Source organism: Heterodontus francisci, chromosome 13, assembly GCF_036365525.1.
Source record: "Heterodontus francisci isolate sHetFra1 chromosome 13, sHetFra1.hap1, whole genome shotgun sequence".
Taxonomy (NCBI): domain Eukaryota; kingdom Metazoa; phylum Chordata; class Chondrichthyes; order Heterodontiformes; family Heterodontidae; genus Heterodontus; species Heterodontus francisci.
The window spans coordinates 111,324,009-111,342,340 of NC_090383.1; the positions used below are offsets into that span (position 1 = coordinate 111,324,009).

Sequence of the window (18,332 nt, forward strand, 5' to 3'; positions counted from 1 at the left end):
TGTGTGTGTGAATGTGTGTACTTGCCTCTGTGTGTGAGATTGTGTGTGTAACTGTCTGTGAGAGTGTGCGTAACTGTGTCTGTGAGAATGTGTATGAAATTGTGTGTGTGTGTATAACTGTGTTTGTAACAGTGTCTGTGAGAGTGTGTGTAAGATTGTGTGTGTAACTGTCTGTGAGAGTGTGTGTGATGTTGTGCGTGTGTCTATGTGTAACTGTGTCAGTGAGAGAGTATGAGATTGTGTGTGTGTGTAACTGTGAGAGTGTGTGTAACTGTCTGTGAGAGTGTGTGTGTGAGATTGTGTGTGTTTCTGTAACTGTTTCTGTGTGTATATGTATGTGTGTGTGTGTGTGTGCGTTTGTAACTGTGTCTGTGAGAGAGTGTGTGTTTGTGTGTAAGAATGTGTTTGCATGTGAGAGTGTGAGCTGGATTTTATGCGGCTGGCGGGAGTCCCAATGCCGGGCCCAAAAGGCAAGGGAAACCCCGCCTCAGCCCTTTCGGGGACCCCTGGCTGCATTTTAAGGCACTCGGGCAGTTAACTGCCTGGCACCAGAGTCCCCATCCCTTTAAGGACAGGGTCCCACCGCCAAGTGCTGCTGGCCAATCAGAGGGCCGACAGCTCACCAGTCCTAGCAGCGCTACCAGGAGTGGTGGCCACTGCTGGAACTGCAGCAGTCACCAGACCAGGAGCAGTGCTGGAGCCCGAACTGCAGGTAAGTGGGGGCAAGGTTTGAGTTACTAAGCACTGGGTGGTGGGTGATATGGTACAGGGGTGGCCTTTGCTGCCGGGGTCCCTCTGTGGGCCTCAGATTGCCCAAAGAGGACACCCTTAAGCCCACATGGAGGCCACCTTGAATTACTGGGCAGCCTCCTCACCTGGTGGAGGCGCTCCCTGCCACTGGTAAAATACCAGCAGCAGCGGGAAGAGGCCCTTAATTGGCCACTGGGCAGAAAAGCTGTTCTCGCCTTCCCCAGCCCAATTAAATTCAAAAGCGCATGAAGGCAACAGGCCATTGCCTTCCCATGCAATTTTATGGGCTCACCCCCCGCCTCCGTTTCCGTCCATGGGGTGGGGGGTGGGGCCATAAAATTCTGCCCAGTGTGTGTGTACATGTGTGTGGGTTTGTGTGAGTATGTGGGTGTGTTTGTGTATGTTTGTGGATGTGTGTGTTTGTGTGGGTGTGTTTGTGTATATGTGTTTGTGTGGGTGTGTGTGTTTGTGTGGGTGTGTGTTTGTGTATGTGTGAGTGCGTGTTGGTGTGTGTGTTTGTGTGTGTGTGTACGTGTTTGTGTGGGTGTGTGCGTGTTTGTGTGTGTGCGTGTGTTTGTGTGTGTGTGTGCGTGTGTTTGTGTGCGTGTTTGTGTGGGTGTGTTTGTGTTTGTGTGGGTGTGTGTGTTTGTGTGTGTGCGTGTATGTGTGTGTGCGTGTTTGTGTGTGTGTGTGCGTGTTTGTGTGTGTGTGCGTGGGTGTGTGTGTTTGTGTGTGTGCGTGTATGTGTGTGTGCATGTTTGTGTGCGTGTTTGTGTGGGTGTGTGTGTTTGTGTTTGTTTGTGTTTGTGTGGGTGTGTGTGCGTGTGTGTATGTTTGTGTGTGTATTTGTGTGGGTGTTTGTGTGGGTGTGTGTGTGCGTGTGGGTGTGTGTGTTTGTGTGTGTGCGTGTATGTGTGTGTGCGTGTTTGTGTGTGTGTGTGCGTGTTTGTGTGTGTGTGCGCGGGTGTGTGTGTGTGTGCGTGGGTGTGTGTGTTTGTGTGTGTGCGTGTATGTGTGTGTGCGTGTTTGTGTGCATGTTTGTGTGCGTGTTTGTGTGGGTGTGTGTGTTTGTGTTTGTTTGTGTTTGTGGGGTGTGTGTGCGTGTGTGTATGTTTGTGTGTGTATTTGTGTGGGTGTTTGTGTGGGTGTGTGTGTGCGTGTGTGTATGTTTGTGTGTGTGTTTCTGTGGGTGTGTGTGTGTATGTTTGTGTGGGTGTTTGTGTGTGTGTTTGTGTGGGTGTGTGTGTTTGTTTGTGTGTTTGTTTGTGTGGGTGTTTGTGTGTGTGTTTCTGTGAGTGTGTGTGTTTCTGTGAGTGTGTGTGTTTCTGTGGGTGTGTGTGTGTATGTTTGTGTGGGTGTTTGTGTGTGTGTTTGTGTTTGTGTGGGTGTGTGTGTTTGTTTGTGTGGGTGTTTGTGTGTGTGTTTGTGTGGGTGTGCGTGTGGGTGTGTATGTTTGTGTGGGTGTTTGTGTGGGTGTTTGTGTGTGTGTTTGTGTTTGTGTGGGTGTGTGTGTGGGTGTGTATGTTTGTGTGGGTGTTTGTGTGAGTGTTTGTGTGTGTGTTTGTGTGGGTGTTTGTGTTTGTGTGGGTGTGTGGGTGGGTGTGTATGTTTGTGTGTGTGTTTGTGTGGGTGTTTGTGTGGGTTTTTGTGTGTGTGTTTGTGTGGGTTTGTGTGTATGTTTGTGTGGGTGTTTGTGTGTGTGTTTGTGTGGGTGTGTGTGTTTGTTTGTGTGGGTGTTTGTGTGGGTGTGTGTGTATGTTTGTGTTTGTGTGGGTGTGTGTGTTTGTTTGTGTGGGTGTTTGTGTGTATGTTTGTGTTTGTGTGGGTGTTTGTGTGTATGTTTGTGTTTGTGTGGGTGTGTGTGTTTGTTTGTGTGGGTGTTTGTGTGGGTGTTTGTGTTTGTGTGGGTGTTTGTGTGTATGTTTGTGTTTGTGTGGGTGTGTGTGTTTGTTTGTGTGGGTGTTTGTGTGGGTGTTTGTGTTTGTGTGGGTGTTTGTGTGTATGTTTGTGTTTGTGTGGGTGTGTGTGTTTGTTTGTGTGGGTGTTTGTGTGTGTGTGTGTGTGTATGTTTGTGTGTATGTTTGTGTGGGTGTTTGTGTGTGTAGGTGTGTGTGTTTGTGTGGGTGTGTGTGTTTGTGTTTGTGTGGGTGTGCGTGTTTGTTTGTGTGGGTGTTTGTGTGGGTGTGTGTGTTTGTGTGGGTGTGTGTGTTTGTGTGGGTGTGTGTGTTTGTGTTTGTGTGGGTGTGTGTGTGGGTGTTTGTGTGTGTGGGTGTGTGTGTTTGTGTGGGTGTGTGTGTTTGTGTTTGTGTGGGTGTGTGTGTGGGTGTTTGTGTGTGTGGGTGTGTGTGTTTGTGTGGGTGTGTGTGTTTGTGTGTGTGTTTGTGTGGGTGTTTGTGTGGGTGTTTGTGTTTGTGTGGGTGTTTGTGTGTATGTTTGTGTTTGTGTGGGTGTGTGTGTTTGTGTGGGTGTGTGTGTATGTTTGTGTGTATGTTTGTGTGGGTGTTTGTGTGTGTAGGTGTGTGTGTTTGTGTGGGTGTGTGTGTTTGTGTTTGTGTGGGTGTGTGTGTTTGTTTGTGTGGGTGTTTGTGTGGGTGTGTGTGTTTGTGTGGGTGTGTGTGTTTGTGTTTGTGTGGGTGTGTGTGTTTGTGTGGGTGTGTGTGTGTGTTTGTGTGGGTGTTTGTGTTTGTGTGGGTGTGTGTGTGTGTGTGTGTGTGGGTGTGTGTGTGTGTGTGTGTGTGGGTGTGTGTGTGTGTGTGTGGGTGTGTGTGTTTGTGTTTGTGTGGGTGTGTGTGTTTGTGTGGGTGTGTGTGTTTGTGTTTGTGTGGGTGTGTGTGTTTGTGTTTGTGTGGGTGTGTGTGTTTGTGTGTGTGTGTGTGTGTTTGTGTGGGTGTGTGTGTTTGTGTTTGTGTGGGTGTGTGTGTTTGTTTGTGTGGGTGTGTGTGTTTGTGTTTGTGTGGGTGTGTGTGTTTGTTTGTGTGGGTGTGTGTGTTTGTGTTTGTGTGGGTGTGTGTGTTTGTGTGGGTGTGTGTGTTTGTTTGTGTGTGTGTGTTTGTTTGTGTGGGTGTGTGTGTTTGTTTGTGTGGGTGTGTTTGTTTGTGTTTGTGTGGGTGTGTGTGTTTGTGTGGGTGTGTGTGTTTGTGTTTGTGTTTGTGTGGGTGTGTGTGTTTGTGTGGGTGTGTGTGTTTGTGTTTGTGTGGGTGTGTGTGTTTGTGTGGGTGTGTGTGTTTGTGTTTGTGTGGGTGTGTGTGTTTGTGTTTGTGTGGGTGTGTGTGTTTGTGTGGGTGTGTGTGTTTGTGTTTGTGTGTGTGTTTGTTTGTGTGGGTGTGTGTGTTTGTTTGTGTGGGTGTGTGTGTTTGTGTTTGTGTGGGTGTGTGGGTGTGTATGTTTGTGTGTGTGTTTGTGTGGGTGTTTGTGTGGGTGTTTGTGTTTGTGTGGGTGTTTGTGTGTATGTTTGTGTTTGTGTGGGTGTGTGTGTTTGTTTGTGTGGGTGTTTGTGTGGGTGTGTGTGTATGTTTGTGTGTATGTTTGTGTGGGTGTTTGTGTGGGTGTTTGTGTGTGTAGGTGTGTGTGTTTGTGTGGGTGTGTGTGTTTGTGTGGGTGTGTGTGTGTTTGTGTGGGTGTGTGTGTTTGTTTGTGTGGGTGTTTGTGTGGGTGTGTGTGTTTGTGTGGGTGTGTGTGTTTGTGTTTGTGTGGGTGTGTGTGTTTGTGTGGGTGTGTGTGTGTGTTTGTGTGGGTGTGTGTGTGGGTGTGTGGGTGTGTGTGTGTGTGTGTGGGTGTGTGTGTGTGTGTGTGTGGGTGTGTGTGTGTGTGTGTGGGTGTGTGTGTTTGTGTTTGTGTGGGTGTGTGTGTTTGTGTGGGTGTGTGTGTTTGTGTTTGTGTGGGTGTGTGTGTTTGTGTTTGTGTGGGTGTGTGTGTTTGTGTGGGTGTGTGTGTTTGTGTTTGTGTGGGTGTGTGTGTTTGTTTGTGTGGGTGTGTGTGTTTGTGTTTGTGTGGGTGTGTGTGTTTGTTTGTGTGGGTGTGTGTGTTTGTGTTTGTGTGGGTGTGTGTGTTTGTGTGGGTGTGTGTGTTTGTTTGGGTGTGTGTGTTTGTTTGTGTGGGTGTGTGTGTTTGTTTGTGTGGGTGTGTGTGTTTGTGTTTGTGTGTGTGTTTGTGTGGGTGTGTGTGTTTGTGTTTGTGTGGGTGTGTGTGTTTGTGTTTGTGTGGGTGTGTGTGTTTGTGTGGGTGTGTGTGTTTGTGTGGGTGTGTGTGTTTGTGTTTGTGTGGGTGTGTTTGTGTGGGTGTGTGTGTTTGTGTGTGTGTGTGTGTTTGTGTTTGTGTGGGTGTGTGTGTTTGTGTTTGTGTGGGTGTGGGTGTTTGTGTGGGTGTGTGTGTTTGTTTGTGTGTGTGTGTTTGTTTGTGTGGGTGTGTGTGTTTGTGTTTGTGTGGGTGTGTGTGTTTGTGTGGGTGTGTGTGTTTGTGTTTGTGTGTGTGTTTGTTTGTGTGGGTGTGTGTGTTTGTGTTTGTGTGTGTGTTTGTTTGTGTGGGTGTGTGTGTTTGTTTGTGTGGGTGTGTGTGTTTGTGTGGGTGTGTGTGTGTTTGTGTGGGTGTGTGTGTTTGTGTTTGTGTGGGTGTGTGTGTTTGTGTGGGTGTGTGTGTTTGTGTTTGTGTGTGTGTGTGTTTGTGTGGGTGTGTGTGTTTGTGTGTGTGTTTGTGTGGGTGTGTGTGTTTGTGTGTGTGTGTGTTTGTGTGGGTGTGTGTGTTTGTGTGTGTGTTTGTGTTTGTGTGTGTGGGTGTGTGTGTTTGTGTGTTTGTGTGTGTGTGTGTTTGTGTGGGTGTGGGTGTGTGTGTTTGTGTGGGTGTGTGTGTGTGTGAGATATTTAGTGAAGTAGTGCAATAATCTTAACTTTCTCTGTTGCTGGTACATTAATGTGCCATATATATTCCGGTGCATGTTCCTGTTTGCAACCCCCGGTTTTGTTATTGTGCCCAGTGAGAAGGATGGAGCCTGAAGTATGTGAGGGATAAAGTACTTTTCCACTATGCATTTTGTTTAATGGTTGATGTGGTTTAATGTGCGAGTTTTTCCTCTTTTGCCTTGGGCAGCATTCTGTTTTTAAATATTTGCACTTTTAAAGAAGACTAGCTGTGTAGAGTTAGGATCAGCTAGACATAGGATTGGGGGAAAGAGAGAAAATGACTTGGTGAGTGAGAGGCACAAATATCTGCTACTAGCAAACAGTGACTAGAGTTTGGGAAATGGAAAACTCAAACAAGTAGTGTAACTATTAAAGGAAACATGCAGAAAGCATGGGTTCCTGCTGGCCAAAGTGAAAATGACCTGCTAGATAACTATCAACCAGTCAGCCCAAAACTGGTGGTGGGCAAACTTTCAAGGGCTGTAGCACAGGATAAAATGAATACTTGAAAGATATGGGTTAGGTAAAGGCAAGTAGCACCAATTTGTAAAAGGCAAGTCCGATGTGACCAATAGAGTTCTTTGAGGAAGTAACGGGTGGAACGATAAAGGAAATCAGCGGATCTTGTGTACATGGACTTTCAAAAGACACTTCATAAGGTGCTACATGGAAGATTGTTAATTAAATTAAGCACAAGTTTTAAAGGCAATTGTTGCCTTAAGAACAGAAAATAGAGTATTAATAAATGGATGTTTTTCAGATTGGGGGGATATAAAGAATGTAGCCCCCCCCCCCCCCGGGGGTCAGTGTTGGGACCACTGCTCTTATTAGAATGAGAGGAAGGTTAGTGGATTGTGAAAATAGATGAATTTAATGCAAAGAACATGAGGTAAGACATTTAGGAGAAAAATAAAGCAAGGAAACATCCATTAAATGGTAAAACTTTAAAAAGGAGTAAAGGTACAAAAACACATAGGGATTTAGATACCCAAATCTTTAAAAGTGGAAAGATAAGTTGATGAAGTGGTAAGGAACAAAATGTAGGAAACTAGATCTTATCGATAGGAATACAGTGTGCAAAAGGTGACATTAAACCTATGCATATCATTGATTAAAAACAGTTTTGGGAATGATGTTCAGGCCTTGTAAAATGTGCAAATGTGTGTCACTAAGATGATACTGGGCAAAAGCCTTTAGCCACGAGGAGAGAGTAGAGAAACAGGGGCTCTTTATTTACCAGAACCTCCCTGTCTTGGCTTACACATTAGGAATGGTCACTTTGATGGTCACCAACTCCAGCAGGGATAGGTGGAGCAGCGGAGAAAATTGGGGCTAATCTAATTGTTGATTCCTTCTGGATTTGAGCAATCAGCCCAGCCTTCCGGCCTGCCTAGCAGGCTTCATTAGCGTTCCACCACTCTAACCTGAGGAGCTGACACGATACAGTCACTTACAGGCCGGGGTTGCGTGGAGGCAATCAGACTCTTGCTGCGGGGTGAATGTGCTTTTCAGATGCAAAGTCACCTCAGGGTGGACTCACAGTTTGCTGAGAAGATTCAGTCACACGGACGGGTCATCAGTTTTTACTCAGGTGGCTGGGTGGAATCCAAGAACTCACTTCTGTAAAATGGGGGAGCCTGACTTTACAAGGAACTGTTCATCCATCAGCACCTAGTTGGCTGTAAATGATTAGCAAAACAAATAATAAACTCAAAGCAGTAAATACTCCCTTGGTCTGAACAATAGTTCCCCTTTCAGTTGAGGGGATGCGGTGGAGGGCAGTGGGGGGGGGGGGGGGGGGAGCTATCCTCTGAGCATTAATTAATTTTCTTTTTTTTTAAGTGGGTGACTTCCTCCTTTTGGATTGTGTGCCCTTCCAAATTAGGTTGACCACTTACTTGCATTGTGGATGACAAGCTGGCCTTTGCTACGCAGTTGCTAGGGGCTGCTTCACACCTCTGTAAGTACAGAATACAAACATGCCAGTTCCTGGCATGCTGTAGCATAGCGTTCCAGAGACGCTTTTGGCCCTTTTCTTCCAGACGAAAGCACCTCAAGACAGACTATCAAGACTGAGTAAGTACCAATGGACCCAGCACTCAGGCATGCTGCAAATCAGGTCCATAGAACCATAAAAAAGTTACGGCACAGAAAGAGGCCATTCAGCCCATCGTGTCTGCACCGGCTGAAAAAACTAGCTGCCCAATCTAAAGTTGAATCTAAGGCTCCTGAGCAGCCATTTTCATTTGAACCCTAAACTTCCAATGGGAAGCAAAGAATCAGTTGGGAAGGCAGTTGGTTGGTTTGATCCCAGGGGCTGGCAAGGTTTCATTGCTGGTCAGTGTAGAGTTATCTGATCTTACGAGCAGGAGGGAGACAGCGCTACAATTGGCGTCAGTATTCCTACGCTGGAGGGGCGGATCATCACTGAGAGGTTGGGGTGGGGTGGGGTGGAAATCAGCATAGGTTTCCACCCCCTGATCACTAGTGAGGGACCACTTGCTGGAAAGTGAGTACTGGGTGAGGGCAGGATCAGCCTTAACTCTGATTCTGTCCATCGTGCAACTGCACCCCACCTGTCCAAATAACTTAGATTTATATAATGCCTTTAATGTGCCAAATGTCCCTCAAACCACTTTACAGGAGGAGATCAGGGACAGCAAGCCAGAAATGAGAATTATGGGAGACCTGCTGGAAAAAAAATTGGGCAGGCGAATGATTTTTTATTAAAGGAGGAGAGGGAGGTGAATGGGCAAACTGTCCCTTCATACGAGACCAGGGCAACTTATGGATCTGCCACCCACAGTGGGACTGAGGGAGGGTGAGACGTACAGGAGGCCAGAGTGGTCAAGTGGCAAATAGCCCATTGACATTCATCATCCGGGCTCTGATACACTGAGAAGGACCACATGTGAACCTCCGCTCCATACCCCGGCCAGAATCAGCAGCTTCAAGAGAGGAAGGCGTCACAAATATTGAGCAAAGTGTCACAATGCACACTCACAAATTGCTTGGAGGTGCTAGACTGTGCCTAAACTGCACAGGGAGTTACAAAGCAGAGGAAGTACAGAACTGACATGTACAATAAAAGGAGCAAAACCCCTGCTTTAATGAGGGAGGTACTTCTACTGAACTGTCAGATTTTCCCAAATGTTACAAAGAGAGATATCAATGTACTGCTTAGAGGTGGAAATTCATCTTGTACACTGCTGCAAAGTGGGTGATATCGCATCAGCCTCCTGTTATACGCCCAACCCAATATTCGGTTCCATTGACTTTCACAGAACTAAATATTGGCCGTGCCCTTTAATGACCATTAAAATGCAATTCCACCTTTTCCTGTCCCTGCCCATGTCCAATTTCAGCCTTTTACTGTTTAACCAGCCCTCAGTTCTGTAAGAAGGCAGCCAAGCAGGAAAGATGTTGTGTAGACCTCTCCGTCGCAATGTGACCTCATGCCCAGTGTTCTACTTATAGTGCCAATGAGGCGAAACCTCACCCATCACATCGGAATAAGAACAGTGCGAATTACTTACTCTCAGGCTGCCTCTAGGGAGCAGCTTCAAGACATAAAATATCCAGCAAAAACTAGGGCAGCCCCTTCCTCTGAAAGACAGGGCTAAGTCGGAGTCAGCACTGAGGCCTGGCCAGGTTGTGCAATGGACTTTCTTTGTAAGTGTTCCTACTTCATTCACCTTCTGCTTCCTGACCCTGAAGATAATTTTCATGAAGCAGACTGCTCAATGCTCATGCTCAACAACAACTTAAATTTATATAGTGCGTTTAACATGATAAAACGTCCCAAAGAGCTTCACAGGTACATTATTAAACAAAATTTGACACTGAGCCACTTAGGAGATATTAGGGCAGGTGACCAAAAGCTTGGTCAAAGAAGTAGGTTTTAGGGAGCGTCTTAAAGGAGGAAAGCGAGGTGCAGAGGCAGAGAGGTTTAGGGAGGGAATTCCAGAGCTTAGGGCCCAGGCAGCTGAAGGCGTGGTCACCAATGGTGGAGCAATTAAAATTGGGAATGCTCAAGAGGCCAGAATTAGCGGAGGGCAGAAATCTCGGAGAGTTGTGAGGCTGCAGGAGATTACTGAGATAGGGAGGGGCACAGAGGATTTGAAAACAATGCATTTCAAGGTTATTTGTTCTCATTCGGCCTGCTGTCCATCACTTGCCAACAATGACAGAAGGAATGACTCTTGGTGAAAATACGGATCATTTGGAAATCGAGGCACAAACTTTCATTGTCAGCTGGGGCATGGGCAAACTTAACTTCAATTGGGATTCCCAGGGCAGTGTTCCACTTTCAATGTAAAATCACTATGGGTGCAAAATCCTCTTTTCAACTTTTAGTCTTGTAGCTGAAATTTAGGTTTTCTTTTAAAACAATCTGCCAACTCCCCACCCACTCATGCAAGCCATGATTTATTCGTGGGCTATGTTTCAATGGATGGCAGTAACCTTTCAGATCTAAGCGATTGTTCTTCATGTATGAGTCCAGACTGCACATACTTTTCAACCAAGTAAGGGGGAGCGGAGAATCACAACCAAACCTGATCCTCTGCTCACAAGCTACCATACGTCAAGTGAGAGGCATGGGGCAATGATCAGAACCGTGAACCACGGTCGATTTTCCCCTTCCTAACTCAGGCCTGCTGGAGCCAACTGTACTGCCCCTACGTCTCGGATCAGTTAGATCAATGTGGAACAGATCAAACCTGGGATCTTGACAGTGTGTATGGGTATAGCTACGCATTGCTTTAGCCAACTAGGCCAACAGAAGAACCCTCAATTTAATCTTGCATTCCAACCCCTTCTCAGAAGCCTTCAGAAAAAGCTGCCATTCCAGATCTAGGGCACCCGAGTGAGCTGCTTGGTTGTTCTGTGCCTGGAGCTCAGTCTGAGAGTGCCTTTTTACAGCTCAGTGGTCAATTGGCACCTTTCAGACTTGCTGCTGAGTAGGAGGTGGATATGACATTCAGCATTAGGTAACTGCCTGCCTTTGAACGGGAAAGCTCTCTGGCTGAGATGGGTGCCAACCATCACTGAAGTGTTTATGGGGAGGCTAGATAAACAGGAATAGAAAGATGTGTTGATGGGGTTTGATGAAGAGATGTGGGAAAAGCTATGTGTGTGGCATAAACACTGGCATGGATTAGTTGGGCCAAATGGCCTGTTTCTGTGCTATAAATACCATGTATGTATAGAGCCACTCGCCTATAAAACTCATGGCTAATGTCAAGTCACATGGTTTCCTTATAGGCAGAAGTGAAAGATTTACATTTATATATTTCGCAACCTCAGGACGTCCCAAAGCACTTTACAGTCAATGAAGTATTTTTGAAGTGTAGTCACTGTTGTAATGTCAGAAACGCAGCAACCAATTTGAGTACAGCAAGATCCCACACACTGCACTGTGATAAATAACCAGATAATCTGATTTTAGTGATGTTGGTTGAGGGCTCAATATTGGTTGGGAAACCAAGGAGAAGTCCCTGGCTCTTATTCAAAATACTGCCATGGGATCTTTTACAGCAGGACCTGGACAACATTCAGGCTTGGGCTGATAAGTGGCTAGTAACACTCACACCACACAAGTGCCAGGTAATGACCATCTCCAACAAGAAAGAATTTAACCATCACCCCTGACATTCAATGGCATTACCATCGCTGAATACCCCATTATCAAAATCCTGGGGGTGACCACTGACCAGATACTTAACTGGACCAGCCAGGTAAATACTGTGGATACAAGAGCAGGTCAGAGGCTGGGAATTCTGCAGTGAGTAACTCACCTTCTGACTCCCCAAAGCCTGTCTATCAGCTACAAGGAGTGTGATGGAATACTCTCCACTTGCCTGGATGATTGCAGTTCCAACTCAAGAAGCTTAACACCATACAGGACAAAGCAGCCAGCTTGATTGGCACCCATCCACCACCTTAAACATTCACTCCCTCCACCACAGACACACAGCGTGTACCATCTACAAGATGCACTGCAGCAACTCACCAAGGCTTCTTCGACAGCACCTTCCTCGACCTCTACCACCTAGAAGGACAAGGGCAGCAAATACATGGGAACACCACCACCTGCAAGTTCCCCTCCAAGTTACACATCATCTGACTTGGAACTATATCACCGTTCCTTCACTGTCGCTGGGTCAAAATCCTGGAACTCCCTTCCTAACAGCACTGTGGGTGTACCTACAGCCCAAGGACTGCAGCAGTTCAAGAAGGCAGCTCACCACCACCTTCTCAAGGGCAATTAGGGATGGGAAATAAATGTTGGCCTGGCCAGCGATGCCCACATCCCCTGAATGAATAAAAAAAAATCCACAAGAAATGTGATCCAGAGGTAAGAGTGCTACCAACTGAATTAGGACCGACAAGGAGATCCTAAATGGCAGGGGGTTGCTGTGGAATTGTAGTGGGACCATGGAAACTACAAACTAGAAGATCGAAAACAAAAGAGAAAGTTCCTTTGATGAGAAATGAGGAGAAATTATTTTACGTAGTAAGTTGTGATGATTGGGAATGAATCTTTGGCCTCCTTATCTCGAGAGACAATGGATACGCGCCTGGAGGTGGTCAGTGGTGTGTGGAGCAGCGCCTGGAGTGGCTATAAAGGCCAATTCTAGAGTGACAGACTCTTCCACAGGTACTGCAGAAAAATTTGTTTGTCGGGGCTGTTACATAGTTGGCTCTCTCCTTGCACCTCTATCTTTTTTCCTGCCAACTACTAAGTCTCTTCGACTCGCCACACTTTAGCCCCGCCTTTATGGCTGCCCGCCAGCTCTGGCAAACGCTGGCAACTGACTCCCACGACCTGTGATCAATGTCACAGGACTTCATGTCGCGTTTGCAGACGTCTTTAAAGCAGAGACATGGACGGCCGGTGGGTCTGATACCAGTGGCGAGCTCGCTGTACAATGTGTCTTTGGGGATCCTGCCATCTTCCATGCGGCTCACATGGCCAAGGCATCTCAAGCGCCGCTGACTCAGTAGTGTGTATACGCTGGGGATGTTGGCCGCCTCGAGGACTTCTGTGTTGGAGATACGGTCCTGCCACCTGATGCCAAGTATTCTCCGGAGGCAGCGAAGATGGAATGAATTGAGACGTCGCTCTTGGCTGACATACGTTGTCCAGGCCTCGCTGCCATAGAGCAAGGTACTGAGGACACAGGTTTGATACACTCGGACTTTTGTCCGATTGGGAATACACTGCCTGAAAGAGCATTGCAAGCAGATTCAACAGATAATTTCAAAAGGGAATTGGATAAATACTTAAAAAGGAAACATTTGCAGGGTCATGGGGAAAGAGCGAGGAGAGTGGGACTAATTGGGTAGCTCTTTCAAAGAGCTGGCGCAGGCACGATGGGCCGAATGGCCTCCTGCTGCGCAGTTAGATCCTGTGATTCTAATTAAATGAAGCAAACATGTTACAATAATAATTCCCTCAAAACATCCCCATCTGCTTTAAAGGAGCATTGAAGCAGTCAGCATGGGTACTTTCATCTCACAGATGAAGCACCAACGTTTTTCCAATTTATCTCAGCGGAATTTAAAAGGTCAAACCTGACTCCAATTGAGAAGCAGTTGGGGTCTTGGACAGAGTAACTGCCTCTAATGTGCTCCGTGAGGCTGTGTGATGTTTGTTCAGCTACACTCAGGAGATTCTGTACATCACCATTGGTGAGCTCGTCCTTTGATTATCGCTTCTGTTCCTCCCCACACATCCATCTTCGACAACCAGGCCCATCCCATAAATAACCAATGTTACTCATAGAGAGTGCGGCCATCTGGATCACTTTCAAAGATCAACCATGTTCAGAGAAAGCCGGTGGGGGGGTCATTTCCTCTGGTTGCTACTTGTTAAGCATTGTACACATAAACAAGAAAGAACGCAAGACTTGTATTTAGGCATACAGTACCAAGAGTAGGCCAAACAGCCCCTCCAGCCTGTTCCATCAGTCACTGAGATCTGTATCTACACAACTTGTTTCTGTAATCCGTAATAACCTTTTCTACCAAAAACCTATCAATCTCAGTTTTGTAATGCTTAATTGACCCCCAGATTTTTGGAGAAACAGAGTTCCTGATTTCCACTGCCCATTGAGTGAAGAATTGCTTCCTGACATTACCCCTGACGGCCTAACTCTAATTATAAGATTATGCTCCTTATTCTGCACTCCCCAACAGAGTAAATAGTTTCTCTCTATCTAGCCTATCAAATCCTTTAACATCTCAGAGAGATCACCTCTAAATCTCCTGTACTCAACGCTTACAAGTTCAGTCTATGCACCTTATCACATCTCTCAGGAACATCTCAAAGTGCTTCAGATGCTGTGACCTTGCTTGAAGTACAGTGACTATTGTTGTGTAGGTTAACAGGACAGCCCCTTGCACACAGCAAGATCCCACAAGCTGCAGTGAAATGAATGACTAATGAATCTGGAACTCACGACTGAAATTACAGCAGTCTCCCAAGTACAGGATTATTTCTCCAGCAAAATGCTGCGAGTGGAATGTAGTTACACGATACAAATTATTGCGTAAAGTCAATCCCAATGACTTATAGCAGTGCGGTCTCCAACATCCCAACATCAGGTGCATTTCCGGGTCCCAGCCCCACATTGCATTGGTGCCTGACATTCAACGCAATTTTTGAAGAGCAGGCCAATTAGTGGCCATGGTGCTCGCTCGCCATCCAATTAAGGGCAGCAGGTAGGCTCCTGTGGCAGGAAGGCCAAAAGGAGGACCTCCTGCCCTGAAAGACTGGCAGCCCCATTGTCAGAGGTGGAAGCTGACGATGTAGGTAGGGGAAAGAGAGGGGACCTCAAGATGGTGGTGACCTCTGAAGCCTTTTTGAAAAGATAAAGTTGCAAAGAAGCCACAGCTGCCAGGCTGTCATCGTGGCGGGGGGAGGGGAGAATCTTTGCCAATTGCAGCCGTCTGGTGGGGGGGGGGGGGGGGGGGGGGTAGGGGGAGTGTTAAATTGAGACCGTCTCTCCAGCCCTGGATCGTGTTTTGGCCTCAGTGGCCACAGGCCATCTGGGAATTTCCAGTCAGCATTGGCAGAGTAGCCCTAATAGGGGTCCTTATGGATGCCTAACTGCCCGTCACTTGCGGGCAGGTAGCTGTTAACCCCCATGAACCAGCATGTTCCAAGATGGCCCCAAGGCAGGAACAGCTGCAGGCCCATTGCCTCAGTCTCACCTCTGCAACTGTTTGAAACTTCGGCCCGTAGCGTTCAATATACAGCAGAAATGTTGGCATCCTTTAATCTTGTTTTACCCAGGTGGCTCTATTGTTACACTATTCCTGTTAGCGCGTGATGACAACTGCAGCAATGGGACGTGTTTTACAAAGGTTGGTGAACTGAAAAATGTACAGGAGCTTTAGGTAACCGGGCATCACATTTTTTACAGGAGGCTTCTCAGGAAGTTCTGCTCCTCCTGTGATTTACTTTACAGGCTCGGGCCTAAATCAATTTAGAAAAATATTTAACTGAGAGGGCAGACAAGCCACCTAATTCTTATAAATGCTGCTCGGACCCAGGGATGACCATCTCTCCCTCACTGCAAGGAAATTCCATGCCAGTGATTATTTTTATTCGTTCATGGGATGTCAGCATTTAATGCCCATATTTAACAGCCCTTGAGAAGGTGGTGGTGAGCCACCTTCTTGAACCGCTGCAGTCCATGTGGTGTTAGGGAGTGTGTTCCAGGATTTTGGCCCAGTGACAGTGAAGGAACGGTGATATATTCCAAGTCAGGGTGGTGTGTGTGTGATAACAGCTGATACAAGAACCTAGTGTGTGGCGATAATGAGAGGAAACGTGGCAGTGGGGGGGGTCTCCCCGACAAACTGTGTTGAAAGACAATAAGGCTGATACCCCGGGTCAGGCACTCCTCAGCTGGAAAGGGATGTTCACGGGGAAGACTGGTCTGGTCATCGTAAATCTATTTAAATTAATAGACAGAAGGTCAAGGGCTGAAACCACACGATTTCCTCAGCAGTATCTCCAGCTGACACTACTTCTCATCCGGGGAATCAGCCACGTTTCTGTGGGATCACTATTCCTCCAATTTCATTTGTCTTGTTCGCGAGGGAGTGACCTGATCCCATTGTCCTCGGAAGTCAATACTGAGCTAAAATCAGAACCAATCTCATCCTCCTCAGTAACCCTATTAAGAGTCCATTTTGCTTTTAATCAGCTAATGTGTGTGAAAAGCCATCAGCACAATAACAACAACTTATGTTTATATAGCACCTAAAATGTAATAAACTGTCCCAAGGTGCTTCACAAGAGCGTTATAAAACAAAATTAAGACACCGAGCCACAAAGAGCAATATTAGGTCAAATGACCAAAAGTAGGTTTTAAAGAGTGTCTGAAGGAAGGAAAGTGAGGTGGAGAGCGGGAGAGGCTTAAGGAATGAATTCCAGAGCTTGGGCCCTAGGCAACTGAAGGCAAGGCCACCAATGGTGGAGCAATTAAAATCGGGCATGCTCAAAAGTCCATAATTAGAGGAGTGCAGATATCTGAAAGGGTTGTCGTGCTGGTGGTTACAGAGATAGTGTGAGAGAGAATGTGAGTGTGTGTGTGTCTGTGTGTGAAAGTGTGTGTGGCTGTGTGTGTGTGTGTGCATCTGTGTGTGAGAGTGTGTGAGTGTGAAAGTGTGTGAGTCTGTGTGTGTGAGAGAGTATGTGAGTGTGTGTGAGTGTGTGAGTGTGTGAAACTGTATGTGTGAGTATGTGAGAGAGTGTGTGTGTGTGTATGTGGGTGTGAGCGTGTATGTGTTTGTGTGCGTGTGTGAATGTATGTGTGTGTGAGTGTGTGTGTGTGAGAGTGATTGTGTGTGTGAGTGTGAAAGTGAGTGTGTGTGTGAGTATTTGAGTGTGCGTGTGTGAGAGACTGTGTGTGTGCATGTGTGTGGGTGTGAGCGGGTATGTGTGTGTGTGCGTGTGTGAGTGTGAGAGAGAGAGTGTGTGTGAGTGTGAGTGTGTGTGAGTGTGAGTGTGTGTGTGTGACTGTGTGAGTGTTTGTGTGTGTGAGTGAGAGTGAGTGTGTGTGTGAGTGTGTGAGTGTGTGTGTGAGTGTGAGTGTGAAAGTGTGTGTTTGAGTGTGAGTGTGTGAGAGAGTGTGTGTGCATGTGTGTGGGTGTGAGCAGATATGTGTGTGTGTGTGAGTGTGTGTACGTGTGTGAGTGTGAGAGTGAGTGTATGTCTGAGTGTGTGTGTGAGTGTTTGAGAGTGTGTGTGAGTGTGATGTGTGTGTGTGTGACTGTGAGTGTTTGTGTGTGTGAGAGAGTGTGTGAGTGTGTGAGTGTGTGTGTGTGAGTGTGTGAGTGTGTGTGTGTGAGTGTTTGTGTGAGTGTGTGTTATGCATGTGCCTTTTAAACACTTACTGGATAGGGATAGAGTGTCACACCATTTGTCCTGGACACAGACCACGTTCCTTCCAGGTACTGGTGAGCTTGGATGGCAACTGAGCTCAGGATGTTGCCATTGCTAGGGCTGGTGGCCATCTGCAGCCCTGCCTTGGTGACCGGATGCCCAGGGGGGCTGCCCTTCTTCTCCGCCCCACCGACGATGCCCAGCGAGTTGGGTTTGCCCGCATGCTTGTTGGTCAGGAAGCCGGCGTAGGTGGTGGTGGCAGCGTAGGCCGCCGGGACGAAGGCCCAGTCCCGGGCTGCCTGCAGGCTCCCAATGTTGCGTGAGCCTACCAGCGAGGGGATGTTGGAGAGGGGTGGGGGGGAGCCCGGCGATGGGTCGTACTGCTCCAGAGTTGCCGCCTGCTCCAGTGTCTGCACCATCTGGATGGCTTCCTGCTTCAGCTGGTTGAGGTGGGTGGCACAGATGTCACACCTGTTGTCGCGTTCATTCCAGGCCTTGCGGGTAGTGTTGGGCACCTGCAGCTTGTCGTGGATCAGAGCTGAAAAAGCCGGGTCCTGCGAACAGAAAGAAGGAGGTGTTACGAGAAGGGAGGGAGCGAGTTACTGCTACCTGTTCTGATCAATTTTCACAAAGTAGTCAGACATTTAGTTTTCACTGTTCAACAACCAACAAAGAACTTGCATCTCTATAGTGCCTTTTACTATTTCAGCATGTCCCAAAGCCCTTCATAGCCAATGAAGCAGACAAATGAAGTGTAGTCACTGTAGTAACATGCCAGCCAATTCACACACAGCAAACTCCCACAAACAGCAAGGTGATGAATATGAACATACAAATTAGGAGCAGAAGTAGGCCATTCGGCCCCTCGGGCCTGCTCTGCCATTCAATAAGATAATGGCCGATCTGTTTGTGTCTCGAATTCCACACTCCCATCTACCCCCGATAACCTTTGATTCCCTTGCCTAACAAGAATCTATCTACCTCCGCCTTAAAAATATTCAATGACCCCGCCTCCACCACCTTCTGAGGCAGAGTGTTCCAAAGTCACACAACCCTCTGAGAGAAAAAATGTCTCTTCATCTCTGTCCTAAAAGGTCAACCCCTAATTTTAAAACAGTGCCCCCTAGTTCTGGACTCACCCACAAGAGGAAACATCCTTTCCACATCCACCTTGTCAAGGCCGTTCAGGATCTTATAAACTTCAATCAAGTCTCCCCTCGCTCTTCTAAACTCCAGTGAAAACAAGCCCACTCTGTCCAACCTTCCCTCATAAGACAACCTGCTCA

General features: G+C 47.1%; 1 protein-coding gene across 2 annotated transcripts in view; it reads right to left on the reverse strand.

Moving 5' to 3' along the window:
* The window catches only part of kif26ba (kinesin family member 26Ba), a 527,333-nt gene that overhangs the window by 401,280 nt on the left and 107,721 nt on the right, over nt 1-18,332 (reverse strand). For both annotated transcript variants that reach the window (XM_068045423.1, XM_068045424.1), the window contains exon 3: nt 17,058-17,600. In XM_068045423.1, the coding sequence (XP_067901524.1) occupies nt 17,058-17,600 (543 nt within the window). The remainder of the gene's footprint in view (nt 1-17,057; nt 17,601-18,332) is intronic.